Here is a 20,252-nt window from a genome sequence, read left to right as displayed (position 1 = left end):
TGCTGTCGCGTCGTAAATAATGTCTGGTATCTTCGATCATCTAAAATTAAGACGCGTCGCGTTCGTTCCTTCGTCCGCAGCCGCAGTTAACTGCCTGCCCTTCTCGAGATGATGTTCGGCACATTTGCAATCCCAAGCGCAGCATTATTTAGTCATTTACGTGCTTGCATAAACGCGAGAACACATAGCGTGTTTGGAGGGGTTAGGGCTCTGGCATTTGACTATGCTCTGGGTAGATTTTTGTGTCCCCTCCACACTATTACTGTGGCAATCTCAGCGCTACGGATTTGAAAACTATCCCTTGAAGGCTTCAGGTGAACGTATCGTAGTTGATGATGTTCGGCCAATCAAGTGGTACTGGTTCCGCGTTTGGTGGCTTCGGTGCAAATAACGCGAACAACAATACATCCTCGCTGTTTGGCTCCTCAGCGACTTCTACGACTCCCGCATTTGGCTCGAATACGGCTACATCCTCTACCTCTCGTACGTGATATGGAGAGACATCACTGAAATTTATGTATCTAATTGATGTTGGCAGCTTTTGGTCAATCCAGCGGATTTGGAAGTACGAACACTAGTGGTACTGGGGTGTTTGGTCAGAACGCGAATCAGTCATCTGGATTTGGTGAGTAACTGCTGATCCGCCGTTCAGAATTGGGGTAGGCTTGCTAATCGAAGTTAGGTGGATTTGGAAATACCAGTCGGCCTACTTTCGGCTCTTCTTCGACTGGATTCGGTGGCAGTGGTGGTCTCTTCGGCGGCTCCAACACAACGCAAAGCACGACCTCACCTTTCGGTTCCGGTGGCGCTTTTGGCTCAACCAATAACGCAGCGGCAAATACTAGTCCCTTTGGTCAAGCAAATACAGCATCCACGGGTACAGGGTTGTTCGGGTCTGCTGTAAAGCCTGCTTCCGCATTTGGTGGGTTCGGCTCGAACACGAATACCGGCTCGACCACCGGCGCGACGAATACTGGATTTGGCAGTGGCTTTGGAGCATCCATTGGTACAACAAATCAGGGAACTACAGTCCCTTTTGAGCCTGTCCAAGAGAAGGAGGCGTCAAGTAACGTTACCAATGCGTTCCAAAGTATCTCATGTATGCCTGCCTATCAGAAGTTCTCATTTGAAGAGCTGAGAGAGCAGGACTATGCCCAAGGTCGACGATACGGAAATGCTAGTGGCGCTGGTGCGTTTGGTAAACCTACAGGATTCGGTACTGGTACGTTCGGTCAAACAAATACATTCGGTCAGCCGACCACGTCGACGGGTGGCACGGGATTGTTTGGCAGCACTGCAGGCCAGCCCAGTACGTTCGGATCATCGACCAGTGCATTTGGCTCAAATACTAGCAATACATCTGGAGGGTTATTTGGCCAGAAGCCCGCTTCTGGGGGCCTGTTCGGGTCCACAACCACGTCCAACAATACTGGCACCGGTCTCTTCGGTAATACTTCCAACTCCGCAGGCTTTGGCTCGAACAGTACTCCTGCTTTTGGTCAGGCTAATACAAATGCATTTGCAGGTACTAGCGCATTTGGGCAAGCTAACGCCACCCAGAACAAGCCGGCTTTTGGAACTGGTTTTGGTGGCTTCGGAAGCACTAACACTGCAACTACTAGTGCCCCAGCATTCGGCACGACCACTCCAGCATTTGGAAGCAACACGGCAAATGTTGGAACTGGTCTTTTCGGTACTACTGCAAATACCACTACCACGTCGACTTTTGGCCAGCCGGCTACTACAGGGGCGTCGACATTTGGCGGATTCGGTATGAACAGTAATACAACGACTAGTCAGCCGCCTGCATATAGTGCTTTTGGTGGAACTGCCAATGCGCAGAATAAGCCAACGTTTGGCACCGGTTTTGGAACAGCGTCTAACACCACGACGGGAACTACTCCTTCCCTGTTTGGTCAGCAGCAGAATCAACAGAACAAGCCACTATTTGGTGGTGGTTTCGGTCAGACTCAGACTCAACAGCCAGCCACAGGTGGTGGTTTATTTGCCCCCTCTGCACCGCAGACAGGCACGTCTCTATTCAGTACCACGAATAATGCCACCGGTAGCGGTGCTGGATTGTTTGGAAACGTTGGCGCGAGTCAGCAATCCAGTGCACCGAGTGGAGGATTGTTCGGTGCGAAGCCTCAAGCTAGCCTATTCGGCAACAACCAGATGCAGAATACCGGCACGTCCTTGTTTGGTGGAAATACAGCGACAACTGGCGGATTTGGCACTCAAACTGGTGCTTCATTATTTGGTGGCAATACTCAACCGCAGCCCGGTCCACTCTTTGGGAATTCACAGATGGGTGGAGTAGGTGCTCAACAAGCTCCTCTCCAGGCGTCGATTGATCAGAATCCATTTGGTTCAAACCCTCTGTTTAATTACTCCAATCAGCCAGTGACATCATCGCCCGGGCCTATCGCTACTCCGATCTCGTCATCTTCAGCTCAGAAGAAGAAACCGGCGATGCTGCCTACGTACAAACTGTCTCCACGCCCGCCGTCTAGTCCTCGACCTAAACCAGCAGTAACTAGGTCTGTGTCTGGAGGTTCTACTGCTCCGGCATCAACTTTGAGCTCTAGTCGAAGTCTGCTATTCGATGGTCTTGCCGACAAAGCTATCTTGTCTTCAGATGCTTTCAGTCCTAGAAATGATATTCGCAAGCTCGTTATTGATCGCAAGGTTACAGAAGCCGATATTCTGTCTGGTGGTGCCGACATGACCAAGTATCATGAGGCGACTCCAAAGTATCAAGAGAAGCGTGTTGCATTTTCCGATACGACGGAGACGAAAGAAAAGTCAACGGCATCTTTCCCGACGACTGCGACTTCAACGACCCTGAAAAGTTCTATTTCAAATTCTGCGACCTCTCCTGCAGAACCTCCATCCACTCCAAAACCAGCGAGCCTAAGTACAGAGAAACCAAAGCCTAACCCACCTGCAACAGTTCACAATTCGAGTGTTCTCGGAACTGCTTCTGGATCTAGCCCTGTTATTGAAGACGACGGATACTGGAGTTCGCCTAGTGCCTCAGTTTTGCGTAAGATGAGCTTGAAAGAGCTCGAAAGTGTGGCCAATTACAAGGTTGGAAGAAAGGGTTATGGCGAAGTTTCCTTCAATCGACCGGTGGATTTATCAGCATTTGCGCATCCTGAGCAGATCCCCGGACAGTTAGTTTTGTTCGGGCCAAAAACGTGCACTGTCTATCCCGATGATTCAATTAAGCCGGAACAAGGAAAGGGCTTAAATGTCCCTGCTACAATTACCCTGGAGAAGTGCTACCCTGTTGCAAAGGATACGAAGCAGCCTATCACAGAAGTCGATCATCCGCTGGTCCCCGTTCATATTGAACGTCTAAGGAAAATGAAGGATACACAGTTCATTACATACATTGCCGATTCCGGAACTTGGGTTTTCAGCATCGAACATTTTAGTATCTGGGGTTTAGTCGACGACGAGGATGAGTACGATGCTCCTGCAGAGCCGGTCAAGCTGCTTCCGCAAGCAGTTGTTGCTTCACAGACGTTTCCAACTTTTCGTTTCGCGCAATCTCAGTCACAAGGCTATAATTACTCTCCAATGAAGACCGATGAGATTTCGCCTGTCAAGCAGACTCCTCAACACATGCAAGACCTTTCGATGTCATCCACTGAGTATGATTCTGGTCGTGCAAAGTTACCTGGTGATTGGAACATCGAATCGTCTTACGACTTTAAGCCAGACGACACTCCTCTGCGCAGCAAGTCTTTTTTAGCGACAAGAGGTACATTCCAGAGTGGAGAGGTTATAAAGTCTCCAATGATTGACGATATCTCTGCCAGTCAAGTGTATAGTGAAGACGACGAGATCATTTCGGATGAAGATAAGGAGTTGTATGATGATGAAGAGGCCCACCGGTTGCACTCGATGATGGATGACGAAGTTGTTAGTATTGAAGATTCGAGAGCCCTGGAACAATACGAGGGAGAAGAGACTATGGAAAGCTTGATTGATGTACCGATTGGGCGAAGTTGGCTTGAACAGTTGAAGTTTGCACGAATAGGAAGAAGTATGTGGGCTGCTGTTGATGCTGAGAAGAAAGAGCTTATGGCATGCACTGAGCAGTCTTCTCGTCTGGAAGACTACAAGTTCACATTTGCGGATCTTGATGCTGAGTTATTTGGCGGTGATAGCTTTGTGAGTAACTCTACATAGATATTGAGCAGTGTTTCTGAAACTAACGGATCATTAGTTCGACCGCGGTTCTGGTCAGAAGTCTGATCGGGACATTGTAGTTCCTCGCTCAGGAACGGTTGCCAAATTTTCAGCAGATGGTAGGATTTTCACGAGTTCGGGCAACAGACTTTTCACAAAGAGATTGGATAACTTTATTCTTGATTCGAATTCCAATTCCCATTCCCATTCAAGCTTTGATTTTCTTAGTGTGTATTTAAGCAATTCTACTGTCGTATTGCGGGATGGAGAGTTGCCCTTATTCAAACCAAATCCTGGCTTGTCCTTCGGCAAGATTCTGGATTTCTATTTGTTTTCTACAAACGCAGATCAGACTCTGATTGATGTTTGGAAATTAGCCAGTATTTTGTTTGATGACCCGCCTTTGGATATGGAATCTTTGAATCCCGAGGCTGACTCTAAAATTGCCGTCGAACTTCTAAGGAAGGCAAGATTGTCGGCATTGTTTGAGAACTTGGTCGAGAAGGATGTTGCAAACGATCTCAGCAGCCTGCCTCGTGAAGAGACAGTTTTCACTTTGCTATCTGGTCACCAGATTGAGGAGGCGTGCATCGAAGCTGTAAAAGATAAGGACCTGCATCTTGCGACGCTACTCCCATTGATTGGGGGCGATGCTGATTTCCGACGAGATATTAAGAATCAAATCAACGATTGGGTCACCAAGAACGTTCTTTCGGAGATTCCAACATCTATCCGCAAAGTCTACGAGCTACTGTCAGGGAATACCTCATTGGCAAAAAGCTCTGTGGGAGGATTTTCGCTAGACAAAGTGCCTGAGATCTGTGTTTCCAAAGGCTTGGATTGGAGACGTGCTTTCGGTCTCAGGCTTTGGTACGAAGTCTACGAGGAGGATAATATAGAAAAGGCTGTGAAGAAGTACCAGATGGCGTTTGAGAACCTCACAGATGTGCAGTCGCCTATTCCGGGGTATGTGGAGGCTGAATCTGCTGTGGATAATAGTAAGCGCGACATTTTGTATGAATTGCTAAAGCTTTACGCCGATCCTTCATATCCGCTTTCTCTTGCAGTTTTGCCGACGAATATTTCGCCGTTGCCACTCAATTTTGCTGTTTCGTGGCAATTGTTTAATATTTTCGTTCGGGTGAAGCGGATTCGAGACGTTGATGCTGAGTTACTAGCCGCCGGTGACGAACTGAGTGCCGATTTTGCGTGGCAACTGGAGAGCGCTGGACGATGGAAAGACGCCCTGTTCGTACTACTTCATATGGAAGATCCTGTCATTGCTCGTCAATCTGTTCAGGAATTTCTTAACCGACACGTGCCAGATATTCAGAAAGTTGCTGAGGATGAGGAATATTTGCTGAATGTCTTGCGTATCCCTAAGGTTATGATTTTGACCGCTAAGGTAAGCTTGGACAATAGAATAAAAATAAGCTCAATAGATTTGTTCTATTGTTAACCAATTTATAGGCTCTACATGCTCGGTATAGTCATGAATCAGTGAAAGAAGCGCAGTTCCTCCTTGACGCGTCGGATTGGAACGCGGCGCATTCAGTGATCATTCGCACCGTGGGTCCCAAAGCTGTGATTTCCGAATCCTTGGACGATTTATTGACTCTCCTCTGTCGCTTCAAAGACGTAACGGGTATCTCGAACTGGAAGATCGGTGGGCAAGTATATCTCGACTATATCAATGTAGTGAAGACTACTAAGGATGAAAACGTGGATTTGTGGTGGCCCAAGGAGATTCGAGGATTACCTGTGCAAGGAGTAAATCTGGAGGATTCATTGGAACGACTACGTAGTAGTTTGAGATTGATTGACTACTCGTCGCTGGGATTTACTAGCATGGTGGCCGTACAAGAAATGGCGAGAATTGTCGGCGTCGACGTTTAAGATTGATCGAGTACGCTAACTTGTGTATTATAAGATTCTATTCTGATGAGATAATGATAGAAGTATGTCAGATGTACAATTATATGTATTTATGTTAAATGTTTATGTATGCATTTACGTGATTATTCGATTGCTTGTACTTACTCGAATTTAGTTAGTAATGCTATGTGTATGTTTACGCCCTCCACTTCTAGTTGTGTTCCTCTAATGCCATTTGTATGTATTCTTGTGGCATTATGTGTTCTTGACGCCTCTTATGCTGCGGATTGTAATCTTACTTGTGGAAAAAGGAATGTAGCCGTATACACTTGTGTTTCATTTGCACTGTGAATGCATTTGAAGTAGTTGGTTCTAAGTTCTAAACCAGTGGCCGAAATCATTCAGCATAGTAAGTGACGTCTTTCGTAGCGATGATAAAACCTAGTCGAGGGCAATAATTATGTGTGCATAAGCAAAATATATATATACTACAAGGTCAATGAGATGATTTGCTATGTACAGGTGATGAAGAGATCTGTCCAAAGCGACCAGACATGTCGAACACTTGGAACCAAACTGGAGAGCCGACGGTCGCAAAATTGCGGACCATCCACCCATGCGTGTCTATTTCTTTACCGTACCGCTTGATCCGCTGACTTCCTGGGTTTGTAATTCTTCTAATTCTTCCTTTGTTCGGCCTCCAACTTCGAATGGCGCATCTTCTCGTGACTTGTCCAGCATGTTGTGGATCCCTCTGGTCGTTAAGGCTTTCTATGACAATGCATCAGCAACTCCATTATCCAGATCCAAGCGTTATTTTCGATCGAGTGGCATACACCCAAGCATTCTTTATATTCTTCCCATAAATCCTCGCACTCATTATACACCTAAACGGCAATGTTGGAACAAGAAGATACTTCGCGCGCTAGTTCAGACAAACCTACCCCCTTTCCCTTCAAAAATTCTAGAATGTGTCTGTTAGCATGTAACATGGGAAAGGCATATTTTAAAATCAATTTCATTGAATTCCATCTGGGATTGAGAACTTACTCTCGCTATACCACTCGTTAAAACACTCGTCGTACTTAGCCTTCGCCTTGTTACACTCGGGGGCGAAACTTGCGGACATCAGATTTCCCATCAACTATATCCTCTCTGGTAAAACAGTTACAGAATAATTAATTTGGCCGTGAGATAGGTAGTGCCGTAGCAAGTGGCTCGTAACTTAACGGTAAGTTTGTAAGTTAACGTGACTTTAGCAGCGAGTCATTGGGAGAAAATAAAATTTGTCGGCCGAAAATTTCAAGACCGAGTGCATCTGGATAACAGGTCATTTAACGTACTCCTTCATAGTTATAGTGGACGTACACATGGGTGTGTGGTACTCGATACCAGTATAGAGATATATTACAAAATACTGCGCAAAGATTTACAGACAAGTCGTCACTGGTGTCAAAAGGAGATAAAATGTCATCAACATCGCCAATGTCCCGCTCAACAAGCGATCCAGAACTCGAAGCTTATAATACTAGTGTCCTTTCCGCAGTTCTCAAGATGACACATGCGGCTTCGAAATTATCATCTCAAGATCTCACGTATTACAGGACTGCCGCGCCTGATGTTACCGATGCGATCGAAAGGTGTTCGAGCCGGTTGCTGGGATTGACGAATGTTTTACTCAAAGCTGTGGGAGGCCAAAGCGAGATTAAGAGTGTAGACGAGTTGGTTGAGAAGTGGAATAAGGTTGGAGACGTAAATGATACGTTGTTCGAGAAGACGGTATGAAAATTTCAAGGTCATTTTGGCGAATCTGCTCATGATGAATGATAGGATACATACTTGGATATGTTCACGAATCAGAAGAGTCACGCTGCTGTACTCGCATCTAATACGGTACGTCTTTATTATACGGAATATTACTTTCAATTTCTATTACCTACGGCATTGGATAAGGCCTGACGAACATTTTGCAGCCGCCATTACACACACTAAAACGGAAACGAGGCAAGCTGGACCCCACTATTGCGAATGCTAACGTTGCCCGTCCACAACTCAGTTTTGAGACAAAACCCGACAATTACGATGTCTCCCCATTTAGACCGCTGCTGACGAAGAAACCGAATGCAATGAAATCACTTGAGGAGTCGTTGCAGATGGAGTATCCCAAGGATAACGGTCAGCCATAGTACGTACTGTTTATGTTTTTGGATATGCCGTGGTGGTTACTAAATTGCTAGTTATCGTAATCCGTATCAGTATGAGATTGAACATGCCAAGTTCGCCAAATCGATGAAGAAGCCATGCAAGCCACTTGATCCGATGCCGTTTGAGAACACGGCGGTTACTTGGGTTGATACACCTGAAAAATTTTACGCAATGCTGAAGGGTCTCAGGAATGAGACCGAGATAGCGGTTGACTTGGAACACCATGATAGCCGGTCATACATCGGATTCGTTTGTCTAATGCAGATTAGCACCCGCTCGCAAGATTACCTGGTTGACACGCTCGTCCTTCGCAGTGAATTAGAGCTGCTGAATGACGTGTTCACGAACCCCAAAATTATTAAGGTTTTCCATGGTGCCAATTCCGATATTATTTGGCTGCAGCGCGATTTTGGACTATACGTGGTTGGTTTATTCGACACATATCATGCAGCCAAGGTGTTGAATCTAGAAGGCAAAAGTCTTGGATATTTGTTGGATATATTCTGTTCGTTCAAGGCGTCGAAGGAGTACCAGTTGGCTGACTGGCGAATTCGACCGTTACCGCAGGCGATGCTGGACTATGCTCGCTCTGATACGCACTTCTTGCTGAATATTTACGACAAATTGCGCAATAAGCTACTTGCGTCTGGCGCCGACAAGTTGGAATCCGTGCTAGCCAGCTCGCGGAAGGAATGCATGCAGAAGTACGAGCGCGTGCAATATGACCAAGAATACGGCTCCGGCCTCAGCGGTTGGAAATCGTTATCCGAGAAATGGGCAGTGACAGAGGAAACAATGCCAATGTTAAAAGCAATAACTCAATGGCGGGATAACATGGCTAGGAGTTACGATGACAGTTTGAACTACGTGTTGCCGAATCGTGCCATTTTCGGCATATTAAAATCTAAGCCTGTCAATGTGCCTGGAGTGCTAGGTATCATTGGCAAGAACATTAGCGAGGCAGTTAAAGAGAATGTTGATGAGTTGTTGAAGATTATCGTCGATAATGATCCCAGTGTTACAAAGGTTGACGCGGTTAGAGACATCACGAGTACGAGTGAGCCGGAAACTGATGTGGGGCAAATTGTGGCTGCAAATCAGAAAAGTGACAAGGCAGGTCCGAAAGAAAATGAGGAAATTGCTCGCAAGAGGACCGCGTTGGCTGAGGAACTTTTCTATTCGTCTTCACAGGTCATAACTGCGAAATCACAATTCTGGGGCAGTATTTTTGACAACGAACAGCAAGTAAGCTGAGTATGATAGCTTTGCGATAAACTGTGAAAGATTTGCATTAGATATTTCTAATAGTGTACAGCAGTCGACACAGAGTTGTGATTGTATTGACTCTTACACGACTACCAAAATCATCATGTAAATTGAATACTAATGATTTAAAATCTTCCGTCATATGAGCCACTGATTGAAAAAGGATTATACATAAAGAACAAAGCCAAATAGAATATAACCGATAACTCCGAGAGCTTAATAGCCATATACAAACTAATATAAAACCCTTGATAATGCATAAATCGAAATCCATCTCAACGCGCTACAAACTATACCGAGCCATACTATGTACTTATCTGTCAAGCCCGTTTCTAACCAACCGGTGTAACATCATGGAAACACTTGCGCGCGATAATTAATCTAAACCATGAATGATTCTCCACAACCGCACTCGCCCTTAATGTTAGGATTGTGGAACACGAATCTGTTACTGAGTCTATCATCAACCCAATCCATCTCGCTCCCGATGATGCTGAAAAGAGCTTTTGAGTCAATAAGAACCCTAACGCCATCTTGGACGACCTCTTCGTCAAACTTTCCTGGATTATCCACGTACTCCAGGTGATATTGAAGACCAGAGCATCCTCGGTTGCGAACGCCAACCCGTATTAACTTGGGATCAGGCATGTTAAGAAGCTGCTTGATGTGAGCAACGGCCGCAGGAGTAAGAGTCATCGCAGCCTTGAGAGGCTTAAATTTGCGATAAGACTTCTCCGCGGGGGGGCTAGCTCTCGTCGCCGATGCTGGAGTAGGAGTGACATTGATCAGCTTTTGGGTCCGTTCAAGAGCAGGGGTGGCAGCCAGTGATGAGCTGGCCTTTTGCCCAGTAGGCGCAGGTGACGAGGTCGTCTTTTTCGTCTCGTTGAGAACCTTCTCAAGTTCGGCCTTGGATGGCGGGTTCTCCGAATCGAAAATAGACTCTAGGAAGTCTGATTCTGGGACGTCTGATTTTAATCCACCGAGACCATGCCTGCGCCATAGTAAACCATCGCCCTGGTTCGATGCTGTACCAGCATTGCTAATATTGGTCTTCTTCTTGCTGGACTTGGAGAGGCTCGAAGGATCAAAGTGGGGGACCACGACGGTCGACTGCGGCAGGGTCTGAAGGTATCGGCGAAACGACAGTCGGCCAAGCGGAACTGCCTTTGCACAGAGTGAACTCGACGAGTACCGTACTGAAGCCATTTGTAAGATATGGCGTGTGTATATGGTTCTTCAACGTGTTGCAAGTTCGGTGTAAGCTGAATAGCAAGAAAGGTGTCGAGTTATAATTAAAACCGCAGTTCAAAGCGGAGCGTGTGGAACAGTGTGGTGGCACCGAATATCCCGGCATTGAAGGAGTCTGCCGTTGGCTAGTGCGTGGTCCATCCCGGAATTTCAGCCAACCAGAGGTCTTGTAATGTAAGCAGCATGCAAGTGCATAACCAAGCCACATATATGCCTCATGTCACATGTGTACCGAGGATAGCACAAATGCAGCTCCGCGTGACGTCGACGGCACAGTCGCCACAGCGCCGCTGCTGATTAAGCCTGCGTCCCAAGGTCAAGAACCAGCCGCAGAGAAGCAGCACAAAAGCCAGTTCATTTCTTGAACACAAAATCAACCAATAGATATTCGTCGGAGTGGTGAAACATCTTACTGTTGCTTGATTGCTGCGGGGGAATTAGAATGAGAACACTTAATATACAGTATGGAAGTCAGTCAGATGACAGCTTACGAACGTCTATCTGTGTCCTACTGCAGCATTGAATAACTCGTGTGCGCCGCAGCGCAGAGCTCAAAGCTGCAAACGAGCTGCATCAGTGTATGACAACGCTTCGATTCCCTGGATACTCTACTCACCATAAGGAAAAAGATCTGCAATAGTGAGTCCCACATTAAAGTCGGTACCATGCAATAGCATTTGCCCATGCTCAAACACGTTCTATTGACTGTTATAACACCCATAATATCACATAACAGTTTTTTGGGACCTTGAGCTGACAGAGTTTCGGTATTAATGGCTTATAACATTTGCAACTTTTTTTTCTGGAATGTGACCGACCGTTGTCGATGTCTACCATAACTGTATGCAGCTGAGGGTTTATCTCATCACCGCTCTCTTCCCGTCGTGATTCCGCGTCGGACTGATATCCGACCTTTCGACTAAGTGCTCATTATTGATGGGGAGCTATCGACTTAATACACAGAATTTCTGGACTACGACGTATGTGGAAAATCATGGGTTGCAGATCATTGGCTTCTACTATCTAGAGAACATTACGTAGCTAGCATGTTGCACGCCGAGAGCCAAAAATACCCGTTACACTCAAACTCTAGAATCTAAATGTCTAATAGATTCATGCATATCGTAATACATTCAAGGCTGAGTTGGCCACCATAATTACCAGCCGATAACCAGTAACTCCGAAAACACCGCGAGCAACAACAAGCAAGACGCCGAATCTCAATTATTCACAATGCAAAGCTAAACATTCTAAGTATGCAAAGCCGACCTTCAAACTCTCTTCTTCATTGCCACATACTCGGCGTAAGAAAGAGAAGTTTTGGAGCTCTTGTATCGCACAAGCTTGATGGGCAATGTACGCCACGATGCTCCGCTAAAGCCCGCTTTATGGACAAGACTTTCCACCGTCTGCTCTTTGGAATCGAAATGCTCAGGTGGCACATCAGGAAGGTAAGTTGCTGAGTATCGCCGTCCACTGATAGTAAACGAGATTCTAATACCGTGGACTCCCCACTCCCAATCCAACGGGCCACTGGCTTCTTCAAAGTCCGTTAATAGAGAAACCCTAGTTTTCACGTAAGCACTTTCATAAGATCGGGATCTGATTTACTGACATAGTACCTACCCGCACTCCAAGGACGGCAGCTCCTTTGCCAAGATCGGATTGAAGCGCGTATCATCGAAAGCCCTAAACCTCTAATATTAGCGCACAAGCATTTAACAGAAACAGCCAGTATACACAGACGCAGTCCGGGCATAAGTTCTTAATCCTCTTTCCAAAGGCTGCGGTTCAAAAGTGCCTATACATCCACGCAATCTCGGCTGGCCACGCACCACGACGTTCCACGTCACAAATAAAGGATAGCTACTGTGGCTCTTGTGATTCGCCAAAGTAACTTTGGAAAAGCTTCCTGTGTCAACTGAAGACACGGAAGACGAGGACGAGCTGGTCAGTTCAGAGATCGCAGCTGATTCAGGCTTCTCGAACGACACAAGCGGCAGAGACGAACGATCCTCGAAATGGGCGACAAGAACGTCGAAGCAGAATGCGCACTGTGCTTTGGATGCCATTGCTACTTTATATTATGACTCAGTATCGAAGTTGCAATGGCAGATCCGAAGCCAGTCGAGTTGCTGCAGATGCTCAGTTAAGCTAGAAGACAGTTGCAAACGGCAGCGACAGCGTGGCAGATTTAACGCAGCCGGCAGTTGGGAAGTAAGTCCACAGCCATTTTGGTTACATCTAGGGCTTTAAATAATTGTCGTATGTGCGGTTACCCAGGGCGTAATTAGCTCCAGACTAGTATCGTAACAGAACTTATCTAAACGCTATTTATTTCTCCTGTCATTTCGTATGTACAATACCAAATTGCGAAGCAAATTATTATTACTTACAGAAATATATGCTATGTTTGTGAATTCTATCTCACGATAACTTTCGTGTTGAGCCCAAACAAATCCAGCGCGTTGATATATATTGGTGGATACCTACTGAATCCGCAGGGGTAATGACGCGATTGCGCAATCGCTGGTGAGGTAATCGAAAGTTTTGACTTGCGGATAGCGAATATTTGTCACCGCAATCAATCCGCTTGCCAGCAGCCCACTGTCAATCAATTCCTCACTCGACAGTGTGTTCAGGAAGGACTAGCAATGGCTGATTCAATTGATACTTCTTTCTCTCGCAAAGTGAAGGATACTGTGAGTGTTTCGGCATGGTCATGTGGGGCCAGTTCGTTCAACTAACTTATGACTATGAAATTACAGACCGCAGGATTCGTCGGTGGTGCGGTTCAAGTTCTTATCGGTGCGTCTTTTACTCACATTTAACCAATAGCTATCTTCTAATGATTACTAGGCCAGCCTTTCGATTTAGTGAAAGTCCGTCTCCAAACCGGCCAATTCAGCACTCCACTAGAGGCATTTCGAAAGACTCTTGCGGCAGAAGGCCCACTCGCATTTTACAAAGGCACTGCATCGCCACTGGTTGGTGTTGGCGTTTGCGTATCGGTTCAGTTCTACGCGTTTCACGAAGCGAGACGGTTTCTTCTGAGAAAGAGCGACAGAAGTCAACTCACACTTCCACAATACTATCTTGCCGGAGCAATTGCAGGAATAGCTAATAGTCCTGTGGCTGGACCGGTCGAGCAGTTGCGTATTTTATTGCAGACGCAAAAACATGATAACCGACGGTACTCTGGTCCAATTGATGCAATCAAGAAAATTTACGCCAATCAAGGATTGAAGGGAATATTTCGGGGACAAGGTGTCACTCTGCTCCGTGAGGCGCAGGCATATGGCCTCTGGTTTTTGACATTCGAATTCTTGATGCAGGAGTTGCAGAAGTACGGCAAAGTCAAGCGCGACGAAATCCCAGCGTGGAAGGTAGCTGGCTGTGGCGCTCTTGCAGGCGAGGTTCTCTGGCTCGGGTCCTATCCTTTGGATGTCGTGAAGAGTCAGGTTCAGAGCGACAAATTTGGCAAAGAGAGTTTGTACAAGGGAGCTATTGACGCCGCGAGAAGGACCTGGCGAACAAGCGGTGTTGCTGGTTTTTGGAAAGGATTGGTTCCGACGTTGTTGCGAGCTACGCCTTGCAGTGCTGGCACGTTTGCCAGTGTTGAATTGACTATGCGACTGTTGGGTTAAATTGTGGAATTACTTACGATTATATTGCGTATCGGATGCGTTGGTTATGGATCTGTATGATTAGGTAGATGACTAGGTGAGACGGTGGTTTATAGAAGTATGTTTAACCTTGACATTTAAAAATATGCGGAGTAACTCGCGCTTAGTCATCGGTGATACGTGCGTGAGTTAATAAGAATGACTTAGACAATATGAACACCAGCGAGCAGCGAGGTAGGACGGAAGTGATTTTCTTTACAATGCTCATCTAGCGCTGCGTTAAAAATGCGAAGTAATTTGATTCGCATTGGCGCTAAGCGTTGGATGAGTCCGCTCTATCAAAGACTATAATGGTGCAAGTAAATGGGTATTAATTAGTTGGACTTCAGTCTGAAGTCTGTTACGGCCCGATCGATTCGTCGGAACGAAAATATCCACTTCGAGCGTTCTCTTCCCCAATTTTCGTCTTTGAATCAGCGGTATATATGTATTACACAACAGGATACCGCATATTTATTTCACACGATAATACATAAACTGTGTTGGCAATCAAATATCTCGTCCAATTGGTACGAACTCCTACATTCTGCGGGACTTAAGCGTATGGCATCAACTTCTTTATCCGACCAATATGATTTCCTTCTCCTCTACTTAAAGCATATCCTCCTCTGTTAGTGCGTGCTAAAATGCGGCTGCTCCAATTGCTGTTGCCGTGATTAACACCAATTGGGCCCTGTCATCTTTCAATTAGATGAGAGTTCTCAAAGCGATGAACCCACAAAATTATCTCCATAACTACATACATGCTTGAAGTGTCCAGATTTCGTCTTATGCCATCGCGCAGCTGCACCCTTGTGTGACTTCATCTTGTATTTCTTGGTCGAGGTAGACTTCTTCCGTAATAGTCCAACTTGTGCTATACTCTTCTGCAGTAGCGAAGTTGCTGAAGGTGTAAATAAGGTAATGAGAGATAATCCCGCAGATAGTGTTGGCCGTAGAGACGTGAATGGAATCATTGTTGACGTGTGGGGTCAGTTGACGAGAATGTAACTGGACTTATCCTTTGATGACCTGTAGGAAGTGAATGATTTTCGTGGTCGACTATGAATTAGAGTTTCAATGGGCTTACCCGGGACAATTCATCCGGGTGACGTCTACCTCGAAGCCGCACGCGATCTCGCAAATCTAGTAGCAAAACGCATAATCGTAACGTTTGCACAGCTGGCATACAAGCTGTTAATTTAAATACAATTATACTGCAGAGCCTGCCAATTTCCTGCAACATGAATGGGAAGAGAGACCAAAAGCGGAAAAATACCTATGGTGCAGGAAAGAGTGCAGACAAAGCTAAGAAGATTAGAGTGAGTTGTTGAAGTTCAACATTGGCAAGAAGGTTGTTTGCGGCAGGTCGGATGATTCTAATATGAAGCTAGTACTGGAAATCTGCCGCGTCTACCATACACCCTGGCGTGGCAGGAATATTTGCGACGTGTAATAGGAATCATGAGAAGCAGTGCACGCAGGAGCTAATCGACTTGTTCAACGAGGTATAGCATCGCGTCGAACTTGAGTAACAGCTGCTTACATATGCTCCAAGGAGGCCGAAAAACAATACGACTTGGCCAAAGAAGTAATCGAAGAAGATTCCGACAACAACGAGGAGGAAGATATCGCTGCATCGATCAACAAAGAGTTGGAATCTTTGAAGAAATCAAGAGAGCGCAAGTTGTTCACGCCAGTCAACATCGATTGCGAATGTGTTATATTCTTCCGCACCAGGAAACCAATTGATCCACCCGAATTTGTGCACAATGTATGCGAAAATGCTTTGAAATCAGGAATCAAGACGACAAGGCATACGTTAAGGCTGTCGCCCGTGTCGCTTACCGCGTCTGCCACCGAGGAGGACCTCAAGGACTTGGCCAAAAAGGTGTTGGCACCGCATTTCCACACACAGAATCAGCAGCCCTATAAGGTTTGTAGGAGATATTTGTTATTGCATTATTGCCGTTAATGTTAACATAGTTTGCGATCCGCACCACTATCCGGAATCACACAACCTTAAATCGAGATCAGATTATCCATGTGCTAGCCCTGGCTGTTGGACCACCTCATAAAGTTGACTTGAAAGATTATGACCGCTTAGTTCATGTTGAATGTTTTAAGGTAGCAAATTTTAACTATTCGAGTACTTATGACATACTAATTAAGACATGCAGAATATCATTGGCATAAGTGTTGTGAAGGACTTCGAGACTCTAAAGCGTTTCAATCTTCAACAGATTTTTGAATCTAAAGCAAACAGGAGCGTGGATGATGAATGAATGGAAACTTCTACCATGTGATATTACAATGTGGTTAGGATTAATATTATACAGGGTACAAATGGAATACAAATACAAATTAAGACGAAAGAAGCGTCACTCACGCCCCGCGTGCCATTCCAAAAACCAACCATTGCATTGCTCGGATATACATACAATCTCAACTCCGGTTCAACTATATCATCATCTAAATTCGTGTATGTCTCTCTCACATTTCAGATTTTGCAGCGACATTGCCAGCAGTCCCTTCTTTTTTTGCTGAACTATCCATTTATTTCTTAAATTTCGCATCCTTATCGCGGCTATCATCATATGAGCAACAGCTTTTAGCGTTGGCCGCTTGTTGTGATACTTCTTCTCGGGATATATACCAATTTGTTCCAACATGTACAAGCTCGCCTTGTTACTACAAGCAAGAAATTAGCACCAAGGTCAACAAAATTGACGAAGCAGCGATGGAGTACACACCAAGACTCGAAACTGCTAATCTGTAACAACAAAAATCTCTTCAGGAATGCCGAATCAGTTCTGAAGCCACGTTCGCGGTCACCCTTAGCTCGTAGATACTGTATTTGCAACGCTAAACCCTTCAACTCGCCCTTATGCTGCTTGGCGAGTTTAGAAATTTCACGCTCTAAACTGAGGACCTGATTCTGTGAGTGTACGAGAGCTTGCAAAGCCTGGTCCTTCTTTGCGCTCCGGTTCGACAGCGTCTCCAACTTGATTTTGTTGGCCTCTAGCTCCTTTTTGGTGGCACGATGCTTGTCCAAAATGTCATCGCGTTCATGCTCTAGTTTTTGCATTGCAGTGCGCAGATCATTCTGCAGAATCATGGCTTGCTCCTTAAACGTTTCCAACTCTATCTGCGAAGCCTTTAGCTGAGCCTTGATCTTATCGTGATCTTTCTTAAAGGACTTGACGGCATTCGCCTTCAGTTGTGATTGCAGAGTTAAAAGTTCAGAATCCTTCTCTCGCAGCTCTGTCTGAAGCCCTTGCATCTGCTTGTTTAGCGAAATATTCTTTTTCGAAAGTATATCAGCTTTCCGTTGCGCATCTTCTTTGAGTTCTGCCTCGTCATTAATTTGCATTTGATATGTCTTCAGCATGTCATCCTCCGCCGTAGTTCTGCTCGTGCCTTCTGATTCTGCTACTTTAAGCTTGAGTGTCAATTCGGCGATCTCGGCGTCCTGATTTCTGACTCTCGTTTCAAGCAACACGGCTCTAGTGTGTGTCTCCAGAAGCGATTTCTTGAGCTCCTGCATATTTGGCTTGTCAACGCCAGATTCATTGACAACTTGAAGTTGATTGATAGTCAATTTTAGGCTCTCTATTTGCTGATTGGCATTGTCAATCTCCGCTTTATACGCCTTTTCCTATAGTACGACATTTTAATTTGCTGCGACAAAATGGAGCACTAGGAAAACTTACCGATTCTCGAGAGTCCCGGATTTGTTTTAGCTCTTCTTCGAGAAGATCATTCTTTGCGGCTAAAGTCTTCACCTCGCTCTTGAGCCCGTCTAATTGAGCCAACTCTACTGGGTCGTCATGGCCACCATCTAAGAGTTCCTGGAATTCACTGATTACCCTGTCGGCCTTCTTTTTTGAGTCGGAGGCATCAGCTTGCGCTTTGTGTAACTCAGTTGCGAGTTCTTCTAGCCGCAGCTCCATCTCTTCCACCTCCTCCTTATAATTTCGTTTTTCCTCGGTCATGTCAACGTTGCTCTGTCTTCGTGTTAGAAATATTAGAAGCGTGACAACTAAATTCATGTACCTTATCACTAGCCATCTGTCCATTGTCTGCTGAATGTAGATTGTCAATTGTCTCGTGTAGTTCTTGTATCTGCAACTCTGCATCCTTCAGCTCCTCGAACGTTTGCTAAAACAATAACCGTCTCGTTAGTAAAGAGCCTTTAAAACTGTTTCAGGTAATGAATTACATCCTATGGCTACGGTTAGTTAAACTGGAACAGATGAGACGATTCAAAGTTCACAAAACATACCAGTTGCCGGTCTTTGGCTTCAAGCTCCTCACGTAGTGACTGACTCTCCTCATTCAGTCGATCAACTTTCTCTTCGAGTTGCTCAATTGTTGCTTTCAATTGCTCGACTTCTGTATGCTCTCCGTCGGACTCTTCTAATTGAGCACGATATTCATCCATTTCTTGCTGTAGATTCTGAATTTCTATTCGAGCATCAAATAGCTCATCATTGGTCTTCTTGTTGTCCATCAACAGCTGTTCCAGCCTAACTTTCTCATCGTCAGTCAAAATCTCCTGAGCTGATAGATCGGCAGCAATATTGGCAGTGAGTTGTGCGACTTTCGCTTCTGATTCTGTGAGTTGCTTCTTCAACTTTGTTAACTCGGTCTTCATGGCGACTTGTTCTGCTTTCATTTCGACATTCTAAACCGTTAGACAGAATTTCGGCCAAAGCTATAGACATGATAGTACCTGTTGTAGGGTCCCGCTCAATGCTTCTGGTGTTGTTGCTTTCAATTGCTGCATTAAGAAAAAAATTCGTAACTTGAGACCAAAGTTTTCCTTCTGCATCTCATCAATTGCCTGTCACAGTATTAGTTTCAGAATTCAGATAGCACATAAATGACAAACCTTTTCCTGCTCGCGGAGGGTGAGCATATTATCTGCACCCGGCACGCCTCGTCGCGGTATCGGGGTGGAATTTTCACTTTCTAGCTGAACAGGTTGCCGAATACTCGCACGCGTTAATCCTTCCATGCTTGTAGAGAAATCGCAATCATCGTCAGCAGTCGCTGGAAGCCCTGGAGACTTGGCGATAGTGTCGGGCTCTTGAGGCATGCCAATCGACGCGACCTTCTTCATCGAGTTATTTCTGACAGCACTTTGGAGCAGTGGGGTGAATTCGCGTCGGCTTGCTGAGCTCCTTTGATTTGTCAAGTCTTTAAATATATGTCGGTTGGCAGGAGTACTCTGTAGTCTCTCGTTTGTCGCTATTGCATTTGGTTGCGCGAGGGTGGCTCGCTTTGGCCGGTAGCCGTCAGGAGCTACAAACGACCCCTCGCGATCCACGAAGAAATGATTCTCAATGTCGTTCAACCTACCATGAAGTGAATCAGTAGCGTCTACTGATCTAGTAGACATGGTGAAAATGGTTGGGCACCTGTAGTTGGATACTGCTATGCGAGTATAATGTCCCTCCAATGATGTGTGAACCGCGGGGCGCCCACGGACGCTTAGAAGCAAGCGCGCAGTGGTTGTTGGGACGACGGCTGAACGGTAAACAAACAATAATGAACAAGTGCCAGAAGCTATACCACCAGTGAGCACAAAGCTGAAACTTCAGTATGCTCAAGAATAGCTGGATATAACATAACTATTTAAGTTAATTTTGCACAATATATTAGCAGCTCTACGTACAATAAAATAAATCTAACAAAGTTGCTATCTGGGGCTTGACCGAAGTAGCCGGTACGACATAGCATTAAATGCTCTGTGTCCGCATTTTCGGCATATAAATGGCAATTGACTGT

At 45.6% G+C, this 20,252-nt stretch overlaps 9 protein-coding genes across 9 annotated transcripts; 4 read left to right on the top strand and 5 right to left on the bottom strand.

Moving 5' to 3' along the window:
* The first annotated feature begins 178 nt into the window (after window positions 1-178).
* V1508DRAFT_408498 (nuclear protein 96-domain-containing protein) lies at window positions 179-6,283 on the top strand. The gene is made up of 5 exons (XM_066939015.1): window positions 179-483; window positions 539-625; window positions 683-4,182; window positions 4,238-5,605; window positions 5,671-6,283. Exons 1-5 carry the CDS (start codon window positions 333-335, stop codon window positions 6,094-6,096), a joined length of 5,532 nt encoding a protein of 1,843 aa, XP_066798716.1. The 5' UTR covers window positions 179-332; the 3' UTR covers window positions 6,097-6,283.
* On the bottom strand, window positions 6,230-7,490 carry V1508DRAFT_408495 (uncharacterized protein). Its single transcript, XM_066939014.1, has 4 exons — window positions 7,126-7,490; window positions 7,020-7,039; window positions 6,912-6,962; window positions 6,230-6,846 (listed from the first exon to the last, which is right to left on the bottom strand). Exons 1-4 carry the CDS (start codon window positions 7,214-7,216, stop codon window positions 6,700-6,702), a joined length of 309 nt encoding a protein of 102 aa, XP_066798715.1. The 5' UTR covers window positions 7,217-7,490; the 3' UTR covers window positions 6,230-6,699.
* V1508DRAFT_408488 (ribonuclease H-like domain-containing protein) lies at window positions 7,272-9,684 on the top strand (the record flags this gene model as incomplete). Its single annotated transcript, XM_066939013.1, has 4 exons — window positions 7,272-7,854; window positions 7,906-7,968; window positions 8,049-8,260; window positions 8,313-9,684. Coding segments are annotated over exons 1-4 (1,804 nt in total), but the record flags the coding sequence as incomplete, so codon positions are not given.
* A 243-nt stretch (window positions 9,685-9,927) lies between these two features.
* On the bottom strand, window positions 9,928-10,752 carry V1508DRAFT_394532 (uncharacterized protein; the record flags this gene model as incomplete). Its single annotated transcript, XM_066938009.1, has 1 exon — window positions 9,928-10,752. One exon carries the CDS (start codon window positions 10,750-10,752, stop codon window positions 9,928-9,930), a length of 825 nt encoding a protein of 274 aa, XP_066798713.1.
* A 929-nt stretch (window positions 10,753-11,681) lies between these two features.
* On the bottom strand, window positions 11,682-13,030 carry V1508DRAFT_408482 (AMMECR1 domain-containing protein). Its single transcript, XM_066939012.1, has 3 exons — window positions 12,541-13,030; window positions 12,421-12,483; window positions 11,682-12,360 (listed from the first exon to the last, which is right to left on the bottom strand). The coding sequence occupies exons 1-3, from the start codon at window positions 12,864-12,866 to the stop codon at window positions 12,066-12,068; spliced, it is 684 nt and encodes a 227-aa protein (XP_066798712.1). The 5' UTR covers window positions 12,867-13,030; the 3' UTR covers window positions 11,682-12,065.
* A 418-nt stretch (window positions 13,031-13,448) lies between these two features.
* V1508DRAFT_347896 (mitochondrial carrier domain-containing protein) lies at window positions 13,449-14,441 on the top strand (the record flags this gene model as incomplete). Its single annotated transcript, XM_066936708.1, has 3 exons — window positions 13,449-13,496; window positions 13,563-13,602; window positions 13,654-14,441. 3 exons carry the CDS (start codon window positions 13,449-13,451, stop codon window positions 14,439-14,441), a joined length of 876 nt encoding a protein of 291 aa, XP_066798711.1.
* Window positions 14,442-14,866: 425 nt separating this feature from the next.
* V1508DRAFT_363509 (uncharacterized protein) lies at window positions 14,867-15,479 on the bottom strand. Its single transcript, XM_066937271.1, has 2 exons — window positions 15,224-15,479; window positions 14,867-15,153 (listed from the first exon to the last, which is right to left on the bottom strand). Exons 1-2 carry the CDS (start codon window positions 15,434-15,436, stop codon window positions 15,016-15,018), a joined length of 351 nt encoding a protein of 116 aa, XP_066798710.1. The 5' UTR covers window positions 15,437-15,479; the 3' UTR covers window positions 14,867-15,015.
* A 132-nt stretch (window positions 15,480-15,611) lies between these two features.
* On the top strand, window positions 15,612-16,914 carry V1508DRAFT_379324 (uncharacterized protein). Its single transcript, XM_066937653.1, has 5 exons — window positions 15,612-15,781; window positions 15,854-15,967; window positions 16,018-16,395; window positions 16,446-16,586; window positions 16,640-16,914. Exons 1-5 carry the CDS (start codon window positions 15,704-15,706, stop codon window positions 16,742-16,744), a joined length of 816 nt encoding a protein of 271 aa, XP_066798709.1. The 5' UTR covers window positions 15,612-15,703; the 3' UTR covers window positions 16,745-16,914.
* On the bottom strand, window positions 16,745-20,160 carry V1508DRAFT_408463 (uncharacterized protein). The gene is made up of 7 exons (XM_066939011.1): window positions 19,354-20,160; window positions 19,195-19,305; window positions 18,745-19,146; window positions 18,516-18,620; window positions 18,173-18,466; window positions 17,213-18,117; window positions 16,745-17,150 (listed from the first exon to the last, which is right to left on the bottom strand). The coding sequence occupies exons 1-7, from the start codon at window positions 19,861-19,863 to the stop codon at window positions 16,928-16,930; spliced, it is 2,550 nt and encodes an 849-aa protein (XP_066798708.1). The 5' UTR covers window positions 19,864-20,160; the 3' UTR covers window positions 16,745-16,927.
* Window positions 20,161-20,252: the final 92 nt, after the last annotated feature.

The sequence above is a fragment of the Lipomyces doorenjongii genome (genome assembly GCF_038497915.1).
Source record: "Lipomyces doorenjongii strain NRRL Y-27504 unplaced genomic scaffold V1508scaffold_2, whole genome shotgun sequence".
Lineage (NCBI taxonomy): Eukaryota > Fungi > Ascomycota > Lipomycetes > Lipomycetales > Lipomycetaceae > Lipomyces > Lipomyces doorenjongii.
Note: the sequence above shows the minus strand (reverse complement) of the source record. Positions and strands in the feature narration are given on the sequence as shown.

Bases quoted from the DNA above. Each gene is read 5' to 3' on its own strand.
- V1508DRAFT_408498 (XM_066939015.1), top strand. From the start codon at position 333: ATGATGTTCGGCCAATCAAGTGGTACTGGTTCCGCGTTTGGTGGCTTC. The intron at 626-682 runs GTGAGTAACTGC...AATCGAAGTTAG, and splicing joins GAATCAGTCATCTGGATTTG to GTGGATTTGGAAATACCAGT. The intron at 5,606-5,670 runs GTAAGCTTGGAC...ACCAATTTATAG, and splicing joins TTATGATTTTGACCGCTAAG to GCTCTACATGCTCGGTATAG.
- V1508DRAFT_408495 (XM_066939014.1), bottom strand. From the start codon at position 7,216: ATGGGAAATCTGATGTCCGCAAGTTTCGCCCCCGAGTGTAACAAGGCG. The intron at 7,040-7,125 runs GTAAGTTCTCAA...GACACATTCTAG, and splicing joins TAACGAGTGGTATAGCGAGA to AATTTTTGAAGGGAAAGGGG. The intron at 6,963-7,019 runs GTAGGTTTGTCT...ATTGCCGTTTAG, and splicing joins AATTTTTGAAGGGAAAGGGG to GTGTATAATGAGTGCGAGGA.
- V1508DRAFT_408482 (XM_066939012.1), bottom strand. From the start codon at position 12,866: ATGGCATCCAAAGCACAGTGCGCATTCTGCTTCGACGTTCTTGTCGCC. The intron at 12,484-12,540 runs GTCTGTGTATAC...TTAGAGGTTTAG, and splicing joins AGAACTTATGCCCGGACTGC to GGCTTTCGATGATACGCGCT. The intron at 12,361-12,420 runs GTAGGTACTATG...CGTGAAAACTAG, and splicing joins CTGCCGTCCTTGGAGTGCGG to GGTTTCTCTATTAACGGACT.
- V1508DRAFT_363509 (XM_066937271.1), bottom strand. From the start codon at position 15,436: ATGATTCCATTCACGTCTCTACGGCCAACACTATCTGCGGGATTATCT. The intron at 15,154-15,223 runs GTATGTAGTTAT...GAAAGATGACAG, and splicing joins AATCTGGACACTTCAAGCAT to GGCCCAATTGGTGTTAATCA.
- V1508DRAFT_379324 (XM_066937653.1), top strand. From the start codon at position 15,704: ATGAATGGGAAGAGAGACCAAAAGCGGAAAAATACCTATGGTGCAGGA. The intron at 15,782-15,853 runs GTGAGTTGTTGA...ATATGAAGCTAG, and splicing joins ACAAAGCTAAGAAGATTAGA to TACTGGAAATCTGCCGCGTC. The intron at 16,587-16,639 runs GTAGCAAATTTT...TAAGACATGCAG, and splicing joins TTCATGTTGAATGTTTTAAG to AATATCATTGGCATAAGTGT.
- V1508DRAFT_408463 (XM_066939011.1), bottom strand. From the start codon at position 19,863: ATGTCTACTAGATCAGTAGACGCTACTGATTCACTTCATGGTAGGTTG. The intron at 18,621-18,744 runs GTATGTTTTGTG...TTATTGTTTTAG, and splicing joins AAGCCAAAGACCGGCAACTG to CAAACGTTCGAGGAGCTGAA. The intron at 18,118-18,172 runs GTAAGTTTTCCT...GTCGTACTATAG, and splicing joins TCCGGGACTCTCGAGAATCG to GAAAAGGCGTATAAAGCGGA.